General features: G+C 40.2%; 2 protein-coding genes across 3 annotated transcripts; both read right to left on the bottom strand.

Annotated features, from left to right (window-relative positions):
- Positions 1–733: 733 nt before the first annotated feature.
- On the bottom strand, positions 734–16953 carry plekhm2 (pleckstrin homology domain containing, family M (with RUN domain) member 2). Of its 2 annotated transcripts, XM_031745079.2 has the most exons (20): positions 16372–16953; positions 14500–14606; positions 13542–13651; positions 13354–13453; positions 13124–13211; positions 12855–13029; positions 12044–12103; positions 8750–9023; positions 7883–8668; positions 7730–7799; positions 7265–7355; positions 6703–6767; positions 6501–6589; positions 5996–6128; positions 5381–5571; positions 5036–5101; positions 4763–4922; positions 4336–4515; positions 3632–3748; positions 734–3512 (listed from the first exon to the last, which is right to left on the bottom strand). In XM_031745079.2, the coding sequence occupies exons 1-20, from the start codon at positions 16429–16431 to the stop codon at positions 3375–3377; spliced, it is 3060 nt and encodes a 1019-aa protein (XP_031600939.1). In that variant the 5' UTR covers positions 16432–16953; the 3' UTR covers positions 734–3374. The 2 variants fall into 2 exon arrangements, with proteins under 2 accessions (XP_031600939.1, XP_039460597.1); XM_039604663.1 differs by lacking the exon at positions 12044–12103.
- A 526-nt stretch (positions 16954–17479) lies between these two features.
- On the bottom strand, positions 17480–21890 carry ddost (dolichyl-diphosphooligosaccharide--protein glycosyltransferase subunit (non-catalytic)). The gene is made up of 11 exons (XM_031745081.2): positions 21621–21890; positions 20879–20989; positions 20705–20791; positions 20504–20607; positions 20330–20424; positions 20054–20147; positions 19225–19373; positions 18817–18964; positions 18605–18725; positions 18343–18449; positions 17480–18125 (listed from the first exon to the last, which is right to left on the bottom strand). Exons 1-11 carry the CDS (start codon positions 21853–21855, stop codon positions 17976–17978), a joined length of 1401 nt encoding a protein of 466 aa, XP_031600941.1. The 5' UTR covers positions 21856–21890; the 3' UTR covers positions 17480–17975.
- Positions 21891–22061: the final 171 nt, after the last annotated feature.

The following is a 22061-nucleotide window of genomic DNA, read 5'->3' as shown; positions in this document are numbered from 1 at the left end:
GTATCTGAAATAGCAAACTATGAATATGTAACAAAGCTCATCTGTCACTGTCTCAGTGTGACATTTGGTCAGAAAACGTTTGATCACTTTGATTTAAAACACCGAAGCAGTGATCGAAAAAATATTTACTTTTTAAGGGATTAGTATTGTATCTTATTCACTTATTCATTTTGTTTTAATTTGTTCTTTTTAAATGCGTGTAAAGTACGGAAAATTAAAAATGAATATGTATTTAAGCTCTACATAGCATTATTATCACTTTGACCTTCAGATCAACCTACTGGCCTTAAAAAAAAGGTCAGATGTCAAATGTGACATGTTTTAAATCTTTACATGGTACTTTCAACAGATCTCATTCAAGACTTCATTCAAAACATAATCTCCTTGGTAGAGGTAATACAAATCACCAAGCAGGTAATTAGCATGTCACAGGGACTACAAAAACAGCAAATTTCCCAGGACAAACTATTAATTGAGCAAACATACACTAGAAATTTATCTAAAACAATCACAGACAATGAGAACACATTTTGTGTTACACTTCCTAAAAGCATAGTGACCTAAGGTGCTCTCTTACCCGTGAATCTTCTGTCCCTGCGCTAACAAAACTGCCCTCATGACTCCACTGTATTGCACCACATTTCACTGGTGTGACCTATGACAAAAAGGCAGCTGTTAAAAACCACAAACGGGCATACTAAAAGCAGAGGAAATGACACCACAGGAGACGAGGTTTGGTTACAGTTCACAAAGATTTATTTGTACATTCGTTACATTAAATGAACAGTATAAAACCTTCAGGACATGCACTTCTCCAAGTGGGAGTTCTGGGACTGTTATGTTTGATTAGTGCTTCATGTACATTTTAATAAAAAAGCTAAACACAATAAAAATACTACATGCAGTAAACTGAAATCAAGAGGCGCTTTTTCATAATGCATTACTTAAAAGATGTCTTCCATCATTGGCCAGCAATGTCTCACCTTCAAAAACACTGCTTAAAAGGACTAACTTTGACTTTCTCGTTATATACAATTCATATTCTCCAACTCTTAAACACATTCATTATTAATCATCCGACAAACATTTCAAGTAAGTCCAAATATTGCAATGCTGCTTTCCCACTGTGGGAGACGAATTTAACTGCACTGCCAACCAATCCTATTTTGGAACCCATTAAAATATAAAAGGATTTCTCCAGAAAACCTTTTCCAACAGTTGACATCACTCCGCAGCCGTCCATGTGTGCAAAATCACTTCTTAATGCACCGCGCACACGGGAGGAACCAAAAGGAAAGCTGAGAATTTAAAAAGGACTGCTGCAAAGCAGAAAAAATAAAATAATAATAATAAAATGCTCAAAAAAGAAGAAACAACTGGTGAGTGTTCTGATGTGAAGTAACCTTTTCACCTGAGATTAGATTTCTTTATAAAATAAAATAAAATAAAAATTATATATACGAATAAATAAACGGAGAAGGTGAAAGAGAACATGGGGCACTTAGAAGAGCTTAAAATACAGATCAATGCAGACATGAGAGCAACACAGTGACATGTGTATAGGGCTTGGGTAACATTTCCATACATATTCAACAGTAAGTAGTGGTAAGATGTATCTGACCCACAGACCTACACCGAGCACAAGCATTGACATTTCTCTCAAAGGACCCAGAACGTTGATTGTTTTAGACCCTGTGAAATTATAAAGTGTAAGGCATTGCTGAAAGAAAAAAAATGGTGCTTAAATTAAATAATTTGGCAATTTAATTCAGTTCAGCTAAAAAAGGCAACATTGTCATCGCAAAGAAAACCTCATATTTATCTCAGCCTTCCAGGAAGAGCAGTCACACGGCACATGCAGCAGCACTTTAATCCTCTAATCAGGCTCAATACTAAAGACAGATTGTTGAACATGCATTATTAATGTCTACGGACAATAATTTCTATGCCAAGTAAATTTTTTTGTAAATTTGTCTTGTAATTACGTATTCTTTCCTGATTAAGGCTTTACTATTAGCTAATGTAACAGGCTATTATTTAAAAGGCTCTAGAGTGTAAAATTTTGAAGGATTTTAAACCTCAAACGTGGTCCTACTTTGGGACTAGTGCAGAGGACGCAGGCATGTTATAATCTAGATGTGTGGCCAGAACTTACAGTACAGCATAAACTACGGATGCAAAATAATAATGAGAAGTCAAAACATTTTTAGCTCTCAGTTATTAAACGACTCCTCACGCAAACCTTAAATCCTCCATTAAAAAACAAAAACAAACCTCCAAACTGGATAATTTGGTAACAACTGTTCCCATTTTCTCTAAAAAGGAAATAAAATAAAACATCACATGTTAATGCAATGCCACAACCAGTACCGCTTAAAAAACAGAAAAAAAAAAGTGCAAGTCGGCATGGAAACCTCCACTCATCTCTGCAAAGTGGAGAAAAGGCAAGTTCGTTGTATTTCCTGAAAGAAGTTATTTTCATCTGAGTGAAAACGTTAAAACTGATAAAGCGAGAACTCGGACAGACGCTGCAGCCATGAGCATGTTATGTAACAGTGCAAGCGTTAAGTATTCGGATATCCTCATTCTCTCCCGGTGATGTGCAGTGTGTATGCGTCAATACTTCAGAGTAACTACTTGCTGACAAACCGAAACTGAATCCCAAACGTACACAACACGTATGTAACCGTCAGTGAATATGCAATGATACTGTGCAGTGCTGTACGTTTGCACTGATGATACGCCACCATTATGGTTCAGAAGCACGTTTTCTAAGTGTTAATAAGCAACAAGTGACTTTTTCTTAACACGGGTGTGTGAGCTGTGCAGAAAGTTCTGGCTATGGAGTGTCAACTTTTTACTAAACCGACAACCAACCATTTCCTGCTTCATTAATGGCTTCTTCGTATATGTGCGTGCATAAAACTCTCATGTTACAGAGAAGCTTCTGGTAATTGATCTGTGTCTCCATCAAGCTTCTTCAATCTGCTAAATAATTTAATTATCATTTTCTATCTATATCTCAATTGTCAAATCATGTGACAGCAAATGTCTTTGATTTGGCATGACTCAGTCTACACTGTTTCCATGTATGAGGAACACCAAAATAACGAGTTATAATGCTGTTTTATCTTACTAAAAGACTCTGCGGTCTTGCATCATTGCAATGTGATGTGCACACGCAGTGCTTCTACAACAGGAAGTTTCTCTGATTACATTTAAGAATCAGAGGTTCATCACAAGCCACATCACATCTCGTTGGTTTATAAGTCTTTTAGTTTATGACTACGCAGTGACACAAACTGTTACACCCCATCCTGTCAAACTATCAGACTCAGCGGGCACAAACACACGCAAATGTGTAGATATGCATGTCAGCACCACGGTTCACGCTGGGCTCTGCCTCGAGCCAGACTGTCGGCTCTCTGCCAGGCGCTCTTCATCAGCTCGAGTGCCTCGCCGCAGCGTTTCTGCACCAATGGATCAGAAACGTCTCTGTGAGGAAGCTCAACCTGTGTGCGGAGAGGGTGCATGAGGGTTACATCTTGACAGTAGTTATTTTCACTGGCTGCAAAGTTGCTCTGTTTTTTCTTAAACACACAACAAGTGACAGGCTAAGCTATGTTGTTACCTGAAAAATGGCTTTCCATGCGTCGTCCAAAGCCTGCAGCAATCGATCTCTTTCTCCACACCCGCTGAAGTACAAAACCCAGGGCGGGAGGAACTGTGCCCGATCAGCCGCAAATTCCTACCAACAAATCAGAGAATAACAGTGAAGCTTATTATAGTGTTAAAAAAGTGTTAAAGCAGTGAAACATAATTTATGCAATGTACATAGGGCAGCTGTGACAGAGTAAGTCATCTACTAAGTGCAAGGTTGGTGGTTCGATCCCTGGCTCCTCCAGTTTGCATGCAAAAGTGTCCTTGGACAAGATACTGAACCCTGAAGTGTGTTCATAGAAAGCACTCAGGCAAAAAAAGTGCTTGTATGAACTTATGTGTTCTACAAAGTGTTTTGAGAGCTTGAGTAGAAAACAGCTGCAGAAGAATGAGTCTATTTACCATTTGAGAGAAAATGAGATAACCCCTCAAACTGAAATCTGATGGCACATTCTGTAAATTTTATTTCCACCAGATCAGCAGTGCAACAGTTCTTGACTAGCTTGAAGGCAACGGCTGTAAACGGCTTAAGCATGAGTTTTATCAACATTTAATAAATTATGATACAACTTCCAGTGGTTCCAGCGGTGCTATACAATTTCCAGTATAGCACAGAGTTTACACCGATAAGCCATGTTAGCAAAACTAACACCAGCTTCAGAAATGGTCACTCACAATAACACAGTACTCCATGTCCGCCTCCAGGCTGACAGCGATGACATCACAGATGTCAGCGCTGCCCAGTGAACGAAAGAAACTCGTCTGGCAGTCCTGATGGCAAGTCAGCAGCTTCTTGTCTGTCACCACGAGACAACATGGGATACACGGGGTTGGGGAGACACCCTGAGGAATGACCTGGAAGCAAGGTGGTTGTATGTTATATTTACACCATGCCTATATAAATATGGGAACAGCAGAAACTGTTGTAATAAATGTGTAATGATCATTTTCATACGGCCGGTACATAGGAGGAAAATAATGCACTTCCTCTTTTAATATCTAAAGTTGACCATAACCATTGCTCTTTAAAGAGTTTTTTATGGTTGGGTAAACCTCATGAGCACTAATGAACAGGCTGTCTTTACCATCTTTCTCTCCTTACCCCTTTAGACACAGACTGGCAGAGTAACTGCATCCACTCAGCCATGTCCTGCTCGTTGTTTGCACTGAGCACCAGCGGGGGGCGCTCTGTCAGGATGACTTGGAAAGCGTGTGGACGTTCTGTGTTGTTTGAGCGACGGCAGCCTCCACAGTGCTCTCCTCTTTTGAAAAGTGAGAGAATACAAAAAACATGAGAAAAAATATATACCAGTGAACTTCAGTGTCTTCGCACAATTGCTTGATGGATTTTGAAGAGTCTGCATCTGAAGCCTACCCCATGGTGACTGAGAGCAGGGGGGTCACATCTGTTCTTTCTGCATACAGGTACAGAATCCCATTACTGCATGACAAGAGAGCATAGTTACATTCAACTTAACAAAAATCATCAAACACATTCAGTTCACCATGACTGCTAAAGTGTGTAGAGGGAAGTGAGGTGTATGGTAAATGTAATCTACACTTTTTGCACATACTACTCATAAAAGTATGTCAGTGGTGTTAATGCTTATCAGTGGTTTATTTGTTTTTTCAAGGAAAGAGACCTCACAAAACTGATAACACACAATGCTTGAGGGTTAATGTTTGATATTAAAAAAAGGAGACAACAACCTGCTCGTACCTGAGAACGAGGTAGCAGTTCTTCCACTGCTCTTTACCCAGGTATGTAGTTCCAGACCGATACTGCAGAGACCCTTCTTTTGTGCTGGAAAATCCTCCAAGATTTGGTGGACCACCTTGGGGAGATAAAGTCATGTCCATAGGATCCTCCCAGTGAACCAGTGAATACAGTTTAATAGACACTTCAGATACCTGGGAACACAGGTAAGGATCAGTTAGCCACCTCTTTTAAAGTCTGCCAAGAAATATGAAAGCAATAAAGCAGGGACTCTCAATTATTCTACAACCCTACGTGTAAAATACAAAGAAAAACAATCATAAAGACGTTTTTGATCTTCTACTGTGATTAATGGGTTTATGAGATGTGCAAGTCACTGCATTTTGTTTTTATTTACATTTTACACAGTGCCCCAACTGGAACTGGGGTTATAATATTTGATGTTACGGATGCTAAGCTGTTTTGAAGGAAAGTTGTTATTTTAGTATAAATATGTACTCTAGAGGACGAAATATGTACATATATGCACCCCTACCTGAACAGGTGCACCAGGAAGTTCTTTTTATATATCAGTAATGACTGAATTGAATGTGATCATCGTGTTTAAAGTTACTTTACCTCGGAGTGAGACTCCTGGGAGACAAATTTGGTGAGAGCCAGTTTTTCCATGGTTGCGTCTGTCAGAACTGAGGGGTACGGAGGCTCTCGACATCCTTTTACCATAGCCGACTTGAGAATAGTCAGGAACCAACTAAGAGTCAAGAAGAAATTGATTGGAGGTCAGAAGGAGGGGGGACTAACAACCATTTGGTGGTGTAACCTTCATGCTTCTATAAAGTCAGTATCTCTCTGGCTCACATGCTTACAGTTGGATGGAAATACTGATTTAGCCTCCTGCTTTGGACATAAAATTAACTTAAGTCACAGAGGAGCCTTCATTTCAGTGCAGATCATTTGATTTCTGACATGTCAGCCCATACATGCATGCAAATATGAGAGAAGAGACTGCGCAGGCATGCTGCAAAGACACAATCATGTCAGATGGACATAAATACTGGACATGTCAGATACTGCATGGAGCTAAACTAGTAAAAAGAAATATGAGGCACAGATATGTACTCACCTTGTCAGCGAGGTGTCAGCTGTGTCCAACAGGAATTTTCTTCGTCTGTTGGTGCAAACCAGAGTTACTGTCTGCTGGTCGAGGCCCACCTAAATGAAAACAACATCATGACTTCATCGGAAACAAAACTGTCATGTTTAGCTTCACAACTCAGAGCATGTAGTCTGTATGAAACACGCAACTTCTGTAATTAAGAGCTTACTGATATGTAGTCCAGCTCGTTATAAGAAACAGCATCTTCTACTGTGTAGGGCTTCTCTGCTGCACCTGCGGAGGAATACGAGACATGCAGAAAGCACATGTTAATCTCATGAGTAAACATTATGTGCAGCCCAAATACAAGTACTGCTCTCCTACTACAGCACATTCAGCTGATGTATTATTCTAAATTATATAAATATGTAAAGATCTTACTGCAGCTCAGATTCTTTTATTTTATTTATATAGTTTTGCATGTATATCTTCTATTTCTTCTGTGTTTCTCATTTGCTGTTATTTCTAATTTTTTCTATTGTTTTTAAATGATCGTTCATCCTATTTATCTTATTTATGTGTTCATTTCTTAACCTTTTAATGTACAGGGAAACATGTGTCTTTACTGTGTAATGACAATAAAACGTGAAACTGTGAAACTTGGTCACCACTGTTCCCAAAACTGTTAAATATATACTATAAATATATATTGTGGAAACAAATGCCATTATTATTAATTCCCAGTTTAAGTTTTGGACTTGTTCACCCCTTATTACAGACAAGACATTCACCCTTTCTAAGCAGGTAGATGTAACAGTCAGTCAGCAGCAGATAAAGAGGCTGCAGGTCCCCCTCCATGTGACCTGTGCTCATCCTCAGCATCTGAAAACGCAAAGAAAAAGCTGAGACAAGTGTTGGGAACTGTCAGCTGTAAAGCAGCCTATGTCGATGTTAGATAAATGACACAATCCACACAGGACTTTTAGAGGGATGCAGTTCATCAGCAGCTTCATTATATTTGCTGATTATCAATGTTACTTAACTCTGTTACATAATGATTTTTGAAGAAATTGGAATAAATGTAGGTATTTGTTTACAGGGTTGGTGTAAAGTGTGAAACATAACCCGTATCCACTTCTCTGATGTCAAACCCAGCAGGTGCAACAACACTAAAACCACCATCCCTTAAAGTTTCCATAGAGTCTTAATGAAGCTGAATTCTCAAGACAATAAAAAAACTCTCTCTCCGTCTTCACCTTGAAGAGCTGCTCCTCATTCTCTCTGAACACATGAATCATAAGCAGCAGCAAGTGATTGTTGTCCACCCTGAAATTTGAACGACGAACACTATTAAACAAATATTAAACAACGATATAACAACAAACAGCTCATTTTGTTCAGCTGCTTACTTAAACTCTGCAGGATGAGAACTTTCAGAGGGACTAAGCTTCTCCTCTTGTAATACTTGTTGTGCTTCTGCGGCTTTAAAAGTCTCTCTGTCTGTTTGTGCGTCTTCCTCCTCCTTCATGACGGGTTCTTGTCCTGCAAGCGCTTCTGCTTGTCTTTCATCTTCAAGGCCACCTGAAAAAGTTTGTGACTGGCTAAGCTCTGTAGAGTCATGGTGGCTACCACCCGTGGGAGCAGAGTCTGGACTGTTGGGGGTAAAGCAGCAAACGTCTGCAGGAACAGGAGAGGTCGGCAGGAAGTTGGGGCTTTTGGCCAGAGGGGAGCAAGGGGTCTCTCCTGGGGCCGGATCAGGTGGTTTACCCCCTGAATCCTTACGAAAGGGCTGCTGTGCAGGAGGCTCGGAGCTCCGATAAGAGCATTTGCTATTTTTGTCCTCCTCTGGATGTTCCCAGGTGTCCTCTCGATCCAGAGCCCCATTGAGCTGGTCAATGACGTCACACAGCGGTTGGCCCAAGCTGTCCATGGAGGTGTCTGTCATCTCTGGGAGTCGCAGGCCTGTTCCATCATCGCGTCCTTCATCCAGAACCTCTGATCCAAACCGGCTTCTCCTCAACTCTCCTTCATCATACAGCTTCACTATAGAGCAGTTGACTAAATCAGCATCTACTGAAGTGATGCTACTTTCCATTTCCACTTGTTCAGAGGAGATGGAGTTATGGGTGCTGCTGATGGAATCTGTAAAGCTCTTTCCACGTCTCTTCTTTGTTGGTTTCCTTCGTTTTGCCATCCTGGAACAACAGAGGCATTAGCGCTTGTTTAAAACACCAGAAATTTGTGCATGCCAGTAACAGAAGCTGTATCCACCCTACCTAATAACCTCAAGTTCATTGCTGTTGATCTCCGTGTCATCCCCTGTGGTGGTGCTACTGTGGCGGCTAGGCACATGAACTGGTGTGACGTCAGCTGAGGTATTGGTGTCTGAGTCCTCGTTGAATGGGTTGTGTCTGAATGTGGGGCTGTGAGGAGACACAGGTGGTGGCTTCACCTTCACAGTGGTACAAAGCACCACAGTGTCGCTTATGACCGTCTGTGGATCAGAGCCACTGGATCGTGGGCAGCTCGCCTGGTCAGTCAGGTCACCCTCTACCATGAAAAGGCACAGAGATTCAATTATTTCATGCAAAAGCAGCAGCAGTTACTGCATTTACATTGACGCCATTGTAGAAATACACAGAATTTTTTCATTTGCACCGTCCTGTTGGTTTGGTAGCAAATATACTACAAAGAAGTAATGTGAAGGAGAATTCTTTCTATTCATGCATTTTTATCAGAACGTGAGAAGTGACCAACAAAACAGCACCACAAAAAAGTCTGTGTATTCCTTCACCAGTGTAGCACAACAAATGTTAGGGACTGCAGAGTTCTTGGTAGGCCTTTGGGAGGGTCAAGAAAGCACAAAATGCAACAAGTAAGACCTCAGTTAGGCACACAGGCAGAGGTTTTCTTTGCACAGGCAGAGACCTAGGTCAAGCTTTATCACTGTAGCTGGTAGAGTTAGATGATACATGGATACGTCTGAATAATTTAGAGGAATCAGTATTTGAAACTAGGGTTATTTATAATGACTGACAAATGTTGTTTTTTTTCAAGCTGCATTTGACAATTATATTCTCATCAAAGCTTCAGAAAATGGACAAGCATGCTTTGTCAAGAATAAAGAGAGCCAGTGGCAGCTAGGATGGCTCTGCAAAAGGAGAATAGCATTTGTTATCCAACAGCATCCTGCTTTTTCTAAAAGGTGGATATCTGGGATTGAGGTACTAAGAACAAGAACATCTGTGAATGACAGAAACCTGGAGTATCTCAGCCCTGATGTCAGCAAATAGAACTATAGCTTAAAGAGTTAGACGACTTTGAGGATTTCTCTAAACAAACGATCTTCTGACCAATAAATTTAGTCTGTGGAATGAATTGTGAATGGTGACAAATTTCACATATGCAGATTGCATGCACATACAGCAGCTTACTGTATACACATGTGGTAAAGTAAAGTTAAAAGCTCATTTGAACTCTGTGACCAAGAGCAATCATCACTCTTGACCTTACACTACAGCTTAGCTCAACCTAGGCCAGTGCAACACATGACACAGGACGACATTACACAAAACGGTGTGCCAGACAGACAGATACACAGTGTACCAGAGACAGACTCAATGAGGTGAGTTACAGCTACTTCAGGAGCATCTCTTGCTGTGGTAAATAATAAGGCATAGTGAGCACAAGGACCGTTCTCCCAACAAGTAACACATGCACAACATGACAGAAAACACATACAAATGAGGGCAAAATTATTAGTCCAACTATGAAATTTAAAGCTTTTGTCAAAAATGTCCCTTTTTTTAAAAAAATAACCAGAGCAAGGAATTTTTCAACACATCATTTCTAAACATACTAGTTTTCTTTAGAAAGCACAAATAAGTTCAATTTGCACACAATAACATTATTATTTCAGAAAAAGAAATCCAGGATCAATATTATTAGCCTCCTGAAAAGCTGACCTTTTCACTTTGTGATGCTCAAAGTAAAATCAGGTTAAAGCTGAGGGTTATCTTCCAATTTACAAAGTATAAAAACTTCAGCGAGGGTTTGAGCCGTCACTTGAGAAATCATCACGCTAAAAACTAAAAAAATCAGTTTAGACTCCAGAAAAACAATTGTTGGCGCTCACAAAGCAGGAGATGATATACAAAGCTATCAAAGCGTTTCCAAAGTGTCATGAAACGGAGTGAGAACTATCATCAAGAAATTCAAAGAGAGCGACACAGCACAGAACAAACCTGGCTGAGGCAGGAAGGGAACGATTTCAAAGACCGAGTCGGGAATTGTACAAAGAAGACGATCACTAGAACCCTGCACAGGAATGGACTGTGAGGTTGTAGACCAAGAAAAACTTCTGCACAGTGAAACACAGTGGTGGGAGAATTAGGCAGTAGGTATGCTTCAGTGTTTCCGGTACTGTGAATCTCATCAAGCTGAAAGGAATCATAAAGAACGAAGGATATGTGAAGATTTTCAAAGAAAACCTCAAGCAGGCCGCAGCAAAACTGGGTCTGACAGCATTAATCCAAACATAAGTCGCTCCTGGAGATGAACTACCTCCAGTTAACCAAAGTGAATGTTACTGACTGGCACAAAGCCTGACTTGAATCCTCAAAAACTGTGGCGTGAACTGAAGAACAAGATCCATGTCAGAAGACCATCGAATCTGGAGGAGCTTGAGAGAATCGCCAAAGAAAAGTGAACTGTGATTGCTCAGCAGACGTGTGAGAGACTTTTTGAAAACTACAACAAACTCCTGCAGGCTGTTATCCAGCAAAAAAGATACACAACTGACTTTTAGCATCAGGAGAGCTGATAACTGTGACCCTGGTAGTTTTTGTGAAATAATTTTGTTCTCTGTGTAAAATAATGTAAGCATCTAAAATAAAACAAGGATGTTTGGAAAAGCTGCGTTAAAACAAATCTTTGGCCTGTTTAACAGCACTTGGAAAATACTTGTAAAAACAAAAATGTTCATAGTGGGGCTTAAAATTTTGTCCTCATTTATAACCCACCCAACACAGAGTTCCCAGGTGAAACAAACTTACTAGTCAATGTTTATGATGACCTTTATGATAAGCCTCTTTTCTAACTGATTTAACATGATTACTTAATAAAGTCTTTCAGCTGGAAGTACCCATGTCCTATGGGTGTGTTTATTAAATAGTACCTTTTCTATGAGATTCACTTTTGTAATTATGGAAGCAAGCACTGGGCTTTTACATTAGTATTAAACGTACACAATGTAATTTAAAATTCCCAGTTATGGGAGTAAATGTACATCACATTCATTCATAAGAAGTCAGTCATGTGTCACAAAACTTCAGATTGAAATTCACCTACAATTCAACTGAAATTACACTCATAAAACTCAACCACTCTTACCCATTTCCCATTAATCAAGTGTATTTCTGTGTCTTGAGATACAATATTTTACACCAGCTAGCAGTTTTTACTGGCAGAGTATCCAGCATGCTTTAAGCACAAACATGCCAGACAGTAGGAGGGAAAGGAAGGAAGGAGGCATGGTAGGACAGGAGAGGGAGGGTTGACCAATGTCCCACCTTCCCAGTCTGCACTTGGCAATGACTGCAACACGGGGAAGATGTCACCAAAATCATAATCTAAAAAAAGGAGGAATAACATTCAACATTAGAGAGAGGTGGAGTGGAGACAGGTGAGAGGAGACTGTGTCAATGTCACAGAAACAGTAAAACAACATGATATGTGGAACACAAAATAACAGAATCAATGCGGAAAAATAGTGGGAACTAAAAAAAAGGAGAACTGGCTTGGTACTTTGTGGGGTGTGAATGGGGAAATGCTTAGTGCTGCAATCACCCTGATGACAATATTCAATGACCAATGGCATCTGCACGCCAAGTCAGCTGATAAAATGCACTTTGATATCTGTGAGTAATAAAAGGCTAAGGTCAAACTAACTTCTGCTTTGACATGCCATTAGCCTGACATCACAGTATGAGCAAAAGCACATGAGTGTGTGATTGCACTGATGCGAACCCTGATTACATCATAAACCCCAAAATACAGCCTGCCATGCCTGCATGTCCTCTCAGCCGAAGAGCAGAATATAAGAGCTAATTCCACACACTGCAGACACAGCGACACTTAAAACTAACACTACATATTTCTAATGGCTATTAAAAAAAAAAAATCAATCAATAAAATCAGAAATTAGGAAAACTGACTACTCAATCTTGACTTTAGGAGCTATTAAAAAAATTAAGAGCCCATAAAGTCGCAAAGATTGCCAAACCAGTTGGTGTATGTCTCTACTCTAAAACACACATAATCAAATCTGAAGAAAAGTAAGAAAAGCAGGGAATAAAAATTAGCTACGGATTAGCACATTACCTTCACTAGAGGGAGCTATGGCACTATCATCCCACTCCAGGTTGGTGGAGGTGAGGGAGGTGAAGGAGTGCAGAGACAGGCTGTCTGAGCTGGGCAGTCTTTCCTCAAAGTCCAGCAGGTTCTGTGGTTTGTAGTATTCTGGCATGTAGGGGGCCACATCTAGATAGGGCACATCCTGAACCACCAAGACCCAACAAAAACATATAGTTATGCTGAAGTCATTTAAGAAATTTAGTTTCTATTGATATGGTAGTGAAGTACATGCTAACCAGCTCCAGATCGAAGCGAATGAACTCCAGGCCAGACACCAGTGTGAGAAAGAGTGTGAGGTGGTCGTGACTGCAGACCAGTGCGTTCCTATCCGTGAAAGAAGAATTTTTTTAAACAACAAAAATTCGTGAGACGTGTTCACAAAAGACAATGTTTCAGTTTCAGTATAACTGATTAGTAACATTTCATTTCCTTTAAGCCATCGCGATCAAACGACTTGATGACTTACTTGAAATAATACTTATGCAGCAGTGCTTGGTTCTCCTGAAAGAGCCGAAGATAGCTCTCTAAAGAGCTCTCACTCAGTGCCAGGTATAGCCACGCACGGCCTACAAACAACAAACATAATGGTTCAGTAATAATTTACTCTCCAAGTACTCCACATGTGTGCGTGCTGGTCTAAGAGAGATGCCTCACTTCGACCAAGGTTGGTTGCTATGTGCTGAAGCTCATCTATCTGCCGCACAGCCTCTCTTCTAGTGAAGTGAAGGACCAGCACCCAGTAGCCTGAAGAAATGTCTTGCAGCCTGCAGTGAAAAGTGTATATGTAAGCTGAAACCAAAAGCATCCACAAGTTGCAACAGATATCATGGATGGACATAAATCTTGCAGAAAAACACAGAAAAAAATACAATTGGTACAAATGTTTGCTCTTTCAATTGATAGACTTTATACAAAAGATCTATTCAACATCTGGATCTGAAAACTGAAGCCAGTGCAGAAGAGATTTCAAACCGCATTCTCACACAGCTGCAAAAAGTCAGAGTTCATAGCAAAAATGGACTGTTCCTCCCTTGATTCATGGCCTCAGTAAACATTTTCTGGAAGAGTTTATGGTCTCAGTTTCTAGGTTCAGGTCTTATGGAAAAACAACATGATGTTTACTTTGTACAAGGCTATGCTTTAGGGCAGGACCATCTTGTGGTTGACAAATCGAACAAGCTGTCTCCACACTCATGGCCATTGATCAATGGCCATTGATCAATGATCAATGGGCTTGGATCGGTGGTTGTTTATCAACGGTCGTGACAATCTGCATATTAATGATCAAGAAACTGACCTCACAGCCCATTGTTCATTCAGAGGGCTGTTTCAGTTATTGTGCAAATGTTCTGTTTATAAGGTTGGGGAAACCTGCAGTGAGCTAAGACTGAAGTCAGTTGGATGAATGACGAAACGTTTCTCTTACTGAAAACGCTACGTCCAGATAAACAAAATCAACCTTTTGGGTGTCTCCACACTTACTGACATGTGGCTTGAAAGCACTAAAATAGCAACAAGTAAAATGCTCAGCTTGATGGGAATTTTGCAAGTCATGGTGTCATGGTAGCTTTTATTTACACTGTGTACAATCTGCTTCTAGTGACCATCTTACCCATATAGCAGAGCGTGGTCAAGGTGTTCACAGAGCCGTTGCAGTACCCTGTCGTGATTCCGAATAGCTGGTGTTTCATCCTCGCAGGCAGCAAAGTAACTCTGCAGCTGTGAAGAGACAACGCTTATCGTTGGTTTGTTTTGTTGTTCATTCACTCTAGACAAATAAAACAGCCACCAACATAAACCATGTAAAGGACCTCTTCCCATGACTGAATTTTTAAAACTGGTCATCCACTGTTATTTGTATTGCTTTAGTTTCATACAACATCATCTTGGATTTCAAACTATCTGTTTGAAATCTAAGGTGCTGTTGTATGAAACTAAAGCAATATAATTGATGATGAAGTTGAAGTATCTTTATGGATGTCATCAACACTGCATGAATAACATGTAGGACAAGGTGTGAGGAAAATTAATCCTACAGTACAACACACAGTTAACCAAGGAATTTAAGCCAAGTCAAGAACTTGCCAAGAAAGTATGCCTTTCATGATTTACATGAAAGGCCTTGACATGATTTACATGAAAGGCCTTGACATGATTTACATTGACAGTCAAGGTAAGTTGGCTGCAGCACAGACCTAATATAATATCTTTGACTCTGGGCTGGAGACTTCAGCTATCCATAGGATATGCATGTATTTCTTGTTACCTATAACAGGGACAGGAGGTACTAAACAAGCTTTAGTTCATACATTGTTCATGTGATTGGTCTTCAATGTGATTAGTGATGAACGGTGCCACTTCTATCCTTGTAGTGACTATTTCATTCCAAATCCCATGTGCTGGCACCGAGGACCAAATAGTGACAGACAACACTGTTTCATTGTCCTGGACTGTCCTGCAAAGCCCCTTGAACTTAATCCTGAACCTAATATAATGTATTAAAATGCCAAAGCATGAACAAACTGTGTGCACTTTTGGGAAAGGTTTGAGGATTGTAACTCAAGAAAGAACGATCATTTATTTCCTGTGACTTTATTCACATGACTAATGTTTGTCTGAGGTAAACACTGTACATTTGCCCAGAAGCTTGAGGAATATCTGCTTACAAGCACTGTAACAGTCCTTCAGGTGTCAGTCCCATAAAACATATGAACATGGTTAATTACAGGGTAAAACCTGGTGAAACACAGTTATTTGCTTGATGGAATAAACACGCAAATATGGAATTTTTCTAATTCAATCACCTGATTATGGGACTGGTGATTTGGACTGGAAAATATAACACAGAGATAAATGAAAATCTCAAGGGGAAGAAAATTAAATATATATATAACAGTAATAATATAAAACGAAATAAAACAATAAATAAAAAGATCAGATTTAAATAATTAAATAAATAAACGTGGTTTTTGAAAACGAATGCAAAATCTAACTGGGAGAGAAGAAGGAAGACGGTGCAATGCTGTCTGTCAGGTTATAGAAAATGTTGTTCCACAACACCAAGCAGAACTGCACATGACTTCCAAAATGGCCCATTACTTACATTTAAAATCAAAAGCAAAGATTTACTGACCTCTTTTGCTACAAAGGTGTAGGATTTATGGTTGCAGGTATGTTTATAACACATGCCGCAGTGAACAAACACAGGGGCTTGGTGTCACTTTTGTTACCATAGCCAAAAAAAGACACAAACTTCTACTTAACTGAGAGCTGGAGCCATAAAACATTATATGAAACATTTACTGCGCTATTTTCTCTTTATCAGTAGGGGCAAGGCCCTCCTGTGTCCTCCTGACTTGAAAGTTGCCCTCTTTAGCAGACAAAAGATGACCTAATGTTAGCTATAGTGATTCAAACGTGATAAAAATCTTAACGCGAAAATGTCTGGCAGTATTTTAGCGGTAACCAACCCAGCAGCGCTTACCTTCTTAACAGAAAGGGAGATATTTTCCAATATACGATCCTTTACTTTCAGTTGATCCATCACTGGTCTGTTGGCAGCTCACAGCAGGCTGTCAGCTGACTCAAAGCACTTGTTTTGCTAAAGCTAACGCCGCCCGCAGTAGCTTGCTAACATTATCCTGCCCACCAATACAACTGGTTTCCAAACTAACAATATAGGACTTTTGTCAGTGTTAGCGACCGACACTAGCTCGGGACCATAGTGCTAACGCCAAGCAAACAGGGAGGCAGTGTAACCTCAGTCACTGAACAGCCCGGTTAACCTAGTGCTGTTCCCCTGTGGCTGTGCATTAGCTTTAGCCACTCGAGTTTTTTTTCAGGGGCTTGCGATAGCTAACAAGTTTTAAAGTTAACCCACATTTTACTCTTAGCAGAACCGATTTTTCTCACACTCTGCGTTTTATTACTTTGACTGCCACTTGTGAACTACGCCTACTTTAAGTCACCTCTTTTTGCTTATTTCCGTAGTTAATTAATCAATGTAACGCATGCTAAGGTTACTTTCATGCTATCATCTGCTGAGTGACAACTGAACTCACGCCGTCAGTGGGTTACGTCAATTACGTCATCCGGTTTGTTAACCGCAGACTGAAGGACCTTAAACTTTCACAAATTTTTATGCTCAGAATAGTGCAAAAACCCAATATCAATGTAAATTAGTGTGTGATTGAATTAATCTGAATGAAGTGATGAATTCGGCACAAGACTCCATTGTTTTAACTTAGTCAAACTTTTTTTTTTCCAGCGGTTCCAGCTCTTCTTCAGAGCTTATTCACCTTGGTGAATGCTAAAGCACCCTGGCTCTTTTTTTTTAAAAATTGGACATATCAAGATTAAGGCTTGTTTACCCCCCCCTTCTAAAACAATATCTAGAGTTTTGATAGTTGTTCATTTTTACTTTTCCCCACATTTCGCTTCTTGTTAAGTATCTGTGCATTAAAATGAGTGTCATTAAACATTTATTTTGCCTTGAACACAAATCATAGCAGCTCCACATTCAGTGGATCAAACCAGTCGTAACATTTCAATGCACACACCTATTGTGTGTTAAGTTACAGAGACAACAGGCATTTCTATTGAGTGGAATGTCAATATTTTATTAAGATGACTCCAACTTATTTGGAAACACATTAATCTCATCAAAAAAACAAATGAGTTGTTGCCATAATCAGTGCATGTAGTTACCACAATAAACTTTTCTGGCTGAAAAATAAAACAATCCAGGTCAGATTTTATTGTAAATTTCTTCCCCATTTCTAAGCAAATGTTTGACTTGAAATATTTAATCAATTGTAAAGCAACTTTAAACAAACACTGACTGACTTCAGAACAGACAAGGGCCACTGAGTGATTCCAAAGTGTAAAAAAAACCTCCCACAACCACCGCATTACAGTCAGCGCCTCTTTTGGCCCTCACACCCCGACAAAGTGAGTTCCCCAATAACAGAACAGAAACAGTCCAAGTCCCTGCATGAAGACTCAAGCCATCACGACATTCATTTCCACTCTTCACACCACAAGTTCACTTCCACAGTCTTATTTTCTCTTCCCCATTGGCATTCTGTATTAGTCAGACTTCTCCTTCTCTTTCATATGGAGGAAGACTACGCTGAAGACAAAGAGTCCAGCCATCATGGAGAAGACACTGGCATAGTATGGGTAGGCTGAGGGGATGAAGCGCTCATACTGGGTGTGCTGCAGGGGACGCACCGATACCTATGGTGGAGAAACACAACTGTATTAGTTAGCAAGCCATACAGCACATCAACTAATAGGTTACTATTACAACAAATGATTGATAAAAGAACAGAGGTAGTAACCAGGATGATTAATTGAGCAATACTTTCCATATTTACCATTTCTATATATTTATCTTATAATAAACAAACTCAACATGATTCAGTCTCTAGGAGGGAACTTCAGATGAACTTGCCTGGGTGGAGGAGTAGAGATGTGTATATCCTAGTCGGTTATAGTCCACTTTGAACTGGAAGACTCCATACACATCAGGCAGCTTGAACTGGACACTGTATTTACCTCCTAGTTGAACAACAATGGAACATTTATCATAAATGCAGTTTGTAAATATGAAGTGAATATGAAGCCAACCCTGCCAAACATTATAAAAACAATACATGTAGGTTGTAAACAAGACGTAAATGAATGCAAATGTATTCTATAATACAATACCATACCATTTTTCTTGAGATAAGTCCTGACGAAGGGATCGATCCTCACAAACTCAAGCTGGATATCATCTCCGTCGAATGGGACCCAACGGCCCTCGGATAACATCTCAATGACAATGCTGTATTCCTGCATGAAAAGGGTTTACAGTGATTGAGCTACACTGCAATAAAAACAAATATATTCACGGTGATGATAACAAACAGACAACAAGACCCACCACGAGGTCGGTGATGGTGTATGCTGTGGGGGCGGCGGTCTCCCCCACGCGATGATGGGTAACAGCTCCCACTCTGAGGACTCCAGCCTCCTTGAACACCCAGCGAGACAGAGCCTCGGCCAGCTCCATGTTCCCTGTCTGCTCGTGCCTGAAAAGGAGACAAACACTGACATCTGTAACCAGCTACATTGTAACCAAATCTAATACCAGTGAATAGTTATTACAATCTTACATTTTAAGACTATTTTCCACCTACAGATTAGCTTTAGGAGGTCAAACGCACTAAACTGCAAACTCAGTGAAACACATTCTAAGCATCTAAACTTGCAGAAATCTGCAGTAAATGTGTTTGAACTTGTAACATTCACATGGCAGAAAAACAAGCCAGGCCATCACTGACAGGAGTACCTCTGTGAACCTGGTGTGGCTTTCTGCACAGCAGAGTTGAAGAAGGCATCGCTGAAGAAGTCCAACGAGCCACTAAATACCACTCTGGCATTGTTTCGAGCCTGGAGGCCAGCGATCAGCAGGGTGTTCTTGCCGACAGCGTGGGGGTACTACAGCATTAAAAAACACAAAACAACAACAACAACATTAAAAAAAATGAGATTAATGTGTTTACTACTTCTGTTCATTCGTAACTCCCAAACGGTCATGGCCAATAGCTGCCCCTCCCTGAGCCTGGTTCTGCATGATGTTTTGTCCTGTTAAAAAGGGTGATACTGAGAAGTTTTTCCTTCTCACTATCCAGTGTTTGCTCATAGCAGGTCATCTGATTTTTGGAGCTTTCCTCTTCACAATACAATATAAAATGCCTTGAGGTGACTGTTGTTGTGATTTAATTCTCTCTATAAATAAAATCAAATTGAACTGAATATCCATTCAGGCTAATAATAGTTATACAAGGATCTCAACTCAACTTGTTTATTATTGGACCACCAGCGTAATTTTGCATTAAAAATAGTTGAAAATAATCCTTAATCATTTCATACTGGGCTTGGTGCTTCCCTGTGGTTCATTCTGTCTGAACAAAGCTGTTTCTTTATTCTGAAACTTTGACCATGTTATACATCGCGGAAAAAATGAGGTAGTGCACAATAAGCTTGTGCCTTTTTCTTCCAAAAGCATTACTAAACAATTTTAATTTTAAAGAGCTACTTATCATACCCGGGACAGTTTCTCCTGAATAAATCATAATTAATTACCCGACATTATCGTGACATGTCAACATTATTACCTGTGAGATGGGTCTGTCAGGGAAAAAGGAGTAGGAGGTAGAGGAGCCAGTAAGGATGTCCAGGACAAGAGGGTTGTCTGGGTCTGCCACCATGCTGGAAGAAGTGAGCCACATTCAATATATTTTCCACTGAGCATGGGAGTTAATCTTTGTAAAAGAATAAAAATCTAACAACACTATCTGTTACATCTTCTGACACAAGTCTCTGCTCCAGCTAAAAGGATGAATTTATCATTTATTACACATCTTAAACAGTGTGAAAATCACTGTGCTTACCCGACACCCTTGAATAAAACAGGTTTCTTGGTGGGTTTGCCGACAATAGTGGGAGCTTTCAGCAGGTTCTCTGGGTCAGCGACAATCAGGGTATGCTGGAGATACGAAAGATCACAAATTACAACAACATAACAAAACTTAAAATGGCAGCTGTGTAAAGGCCAAGCCATTTACCTCTCCAGGATCAGACACATCATAGTTGTGATGATCAATGACGGCAGTCTTTTCCTCGTCAAACTCAATGCCACACTCACTGCCCAGCTCCCTCAGAGGGTCGCCTGTGAAACAAGAACAAAACAAATATACTTGAATGACCATACTTAAACATTTCAAATAATATAATACTGGAACAAACCCTGTTATAAATCAACTGACCGATGTCTGAACTTGCAGCAACCAGGACATTGCCCCCGCCATCAATGAAGGATGTAATAGTCTCCACATTTATATTTCCACCAAAGTCTGCAGATGACAAAAAAGTGTTTACCTTCAGGAAGAAATCACCTGCCACAATTTATTTATTTTTTGTATCAATGTTGTGAAACTCACCTTCAACTGATGGTGAGAAGATAATTAAGTGGTCGTACAGGAACTGGCCATATTTGATCAGTGACAGGGAGGGATCATCAGCGGTCTTGAAGGTGAGGTCAAATCCACGATCTGAAGAAGAGAGATGCATTATAATTAACAGTAACAGTGGCGTACTAAGGCTAAAGTTTTAACACAGTGGTTTTTGAAAATTAGGACATGTTTACTACAACAGTATACAGCAAAGGTGTGCAAGCATGAAATATCCCCGAGTATTACAAAAAGTTGTATTTTCAGACTCATATATGCGTTTTGTTTTACATATCTTCTTAAAACAGTAATATCCCAAACTGTATGAACTCCTCTTTTGAAGACTGCTCCCTAAACAGGAAAGTGGATTTCGCCCACTACTGTACCTACCAGCAAACCAGAAGAGCAGAGGAGCGGAAATGCAAATATGCACGGAAATGGATATATAGTATTCTTTAAATAATTTTCACAACAACAGCATCGAGCACATCTTCATCCATATAAATATATTACACTGAGTTGTAAGAGGCTCAAATGACGTTAGGATAGCGAACATATTACAGTACAGCTAAGCTAATGTTAGCATTCTTGCTATCGTGCATCAACTTCTGGTCTAGCAGTGGCTTTTTGTTAGCTGCCAAAAACTTGCTGACACCCGGTAAACGAGGCATATATACGACTGTACAGCAGAGTAAGTAAAGCTGCAAAAAAAAAATAGTATTATCATACTGACCTGCCAGACTGCGGAAGAAGATTGAATGGGTGTCTTTGATGTTGAGGTTGTCCAGCAGCACCAACGTCTTACCGTCAGCCAAAGCACAATGCAGCACGGAGGCTAACGACAGCAATAAAAGGACGCTATTGTCCAAAAGCTTGAACCGCCTCGTTGACACCATTCCGGTTCGTTTTTTGGACGATGTTAAAGAACCGGACCGGTTCGTCTGCATGACTGCTGTCAGCGACGCCATTTTGCTGCAGAAGTCGACGTCAGCGTTAGCAGTTGTCTAAACTCTGACCCTAAGAGGCAGCCAATCACAGAGAGGAACGCGTCGCCCTGACTGCCAGTCAACCAATAGCGTCAGAGCTTCATTGTAAGCCTGGCAAACAGGTAAGTCCAGGCATTGAAACATAAATGTGCACATTTTTACTGAATATTTACAACCAAAACGGCGTT

Source organism: Oreochromis aureus, linkage group 20 (genome assembly GCF_013358895.1).
Source record: "Oreochromis aureus strain Israel breed Guangdong linkage group 20, ZZ_aureus, whole genome shotgun sequence".
NCBI lineage: Eukaryota > Metazoa > Chordata > Actinopteri > Cichliformes > Cichlidae > Oreochromis > Oreochromis aureus.
The sequence above is the reverse complement of the archived record's forward strand: the minus strand, read 5'-3'. Positions and strand labels throughout refer to the sequence as shown.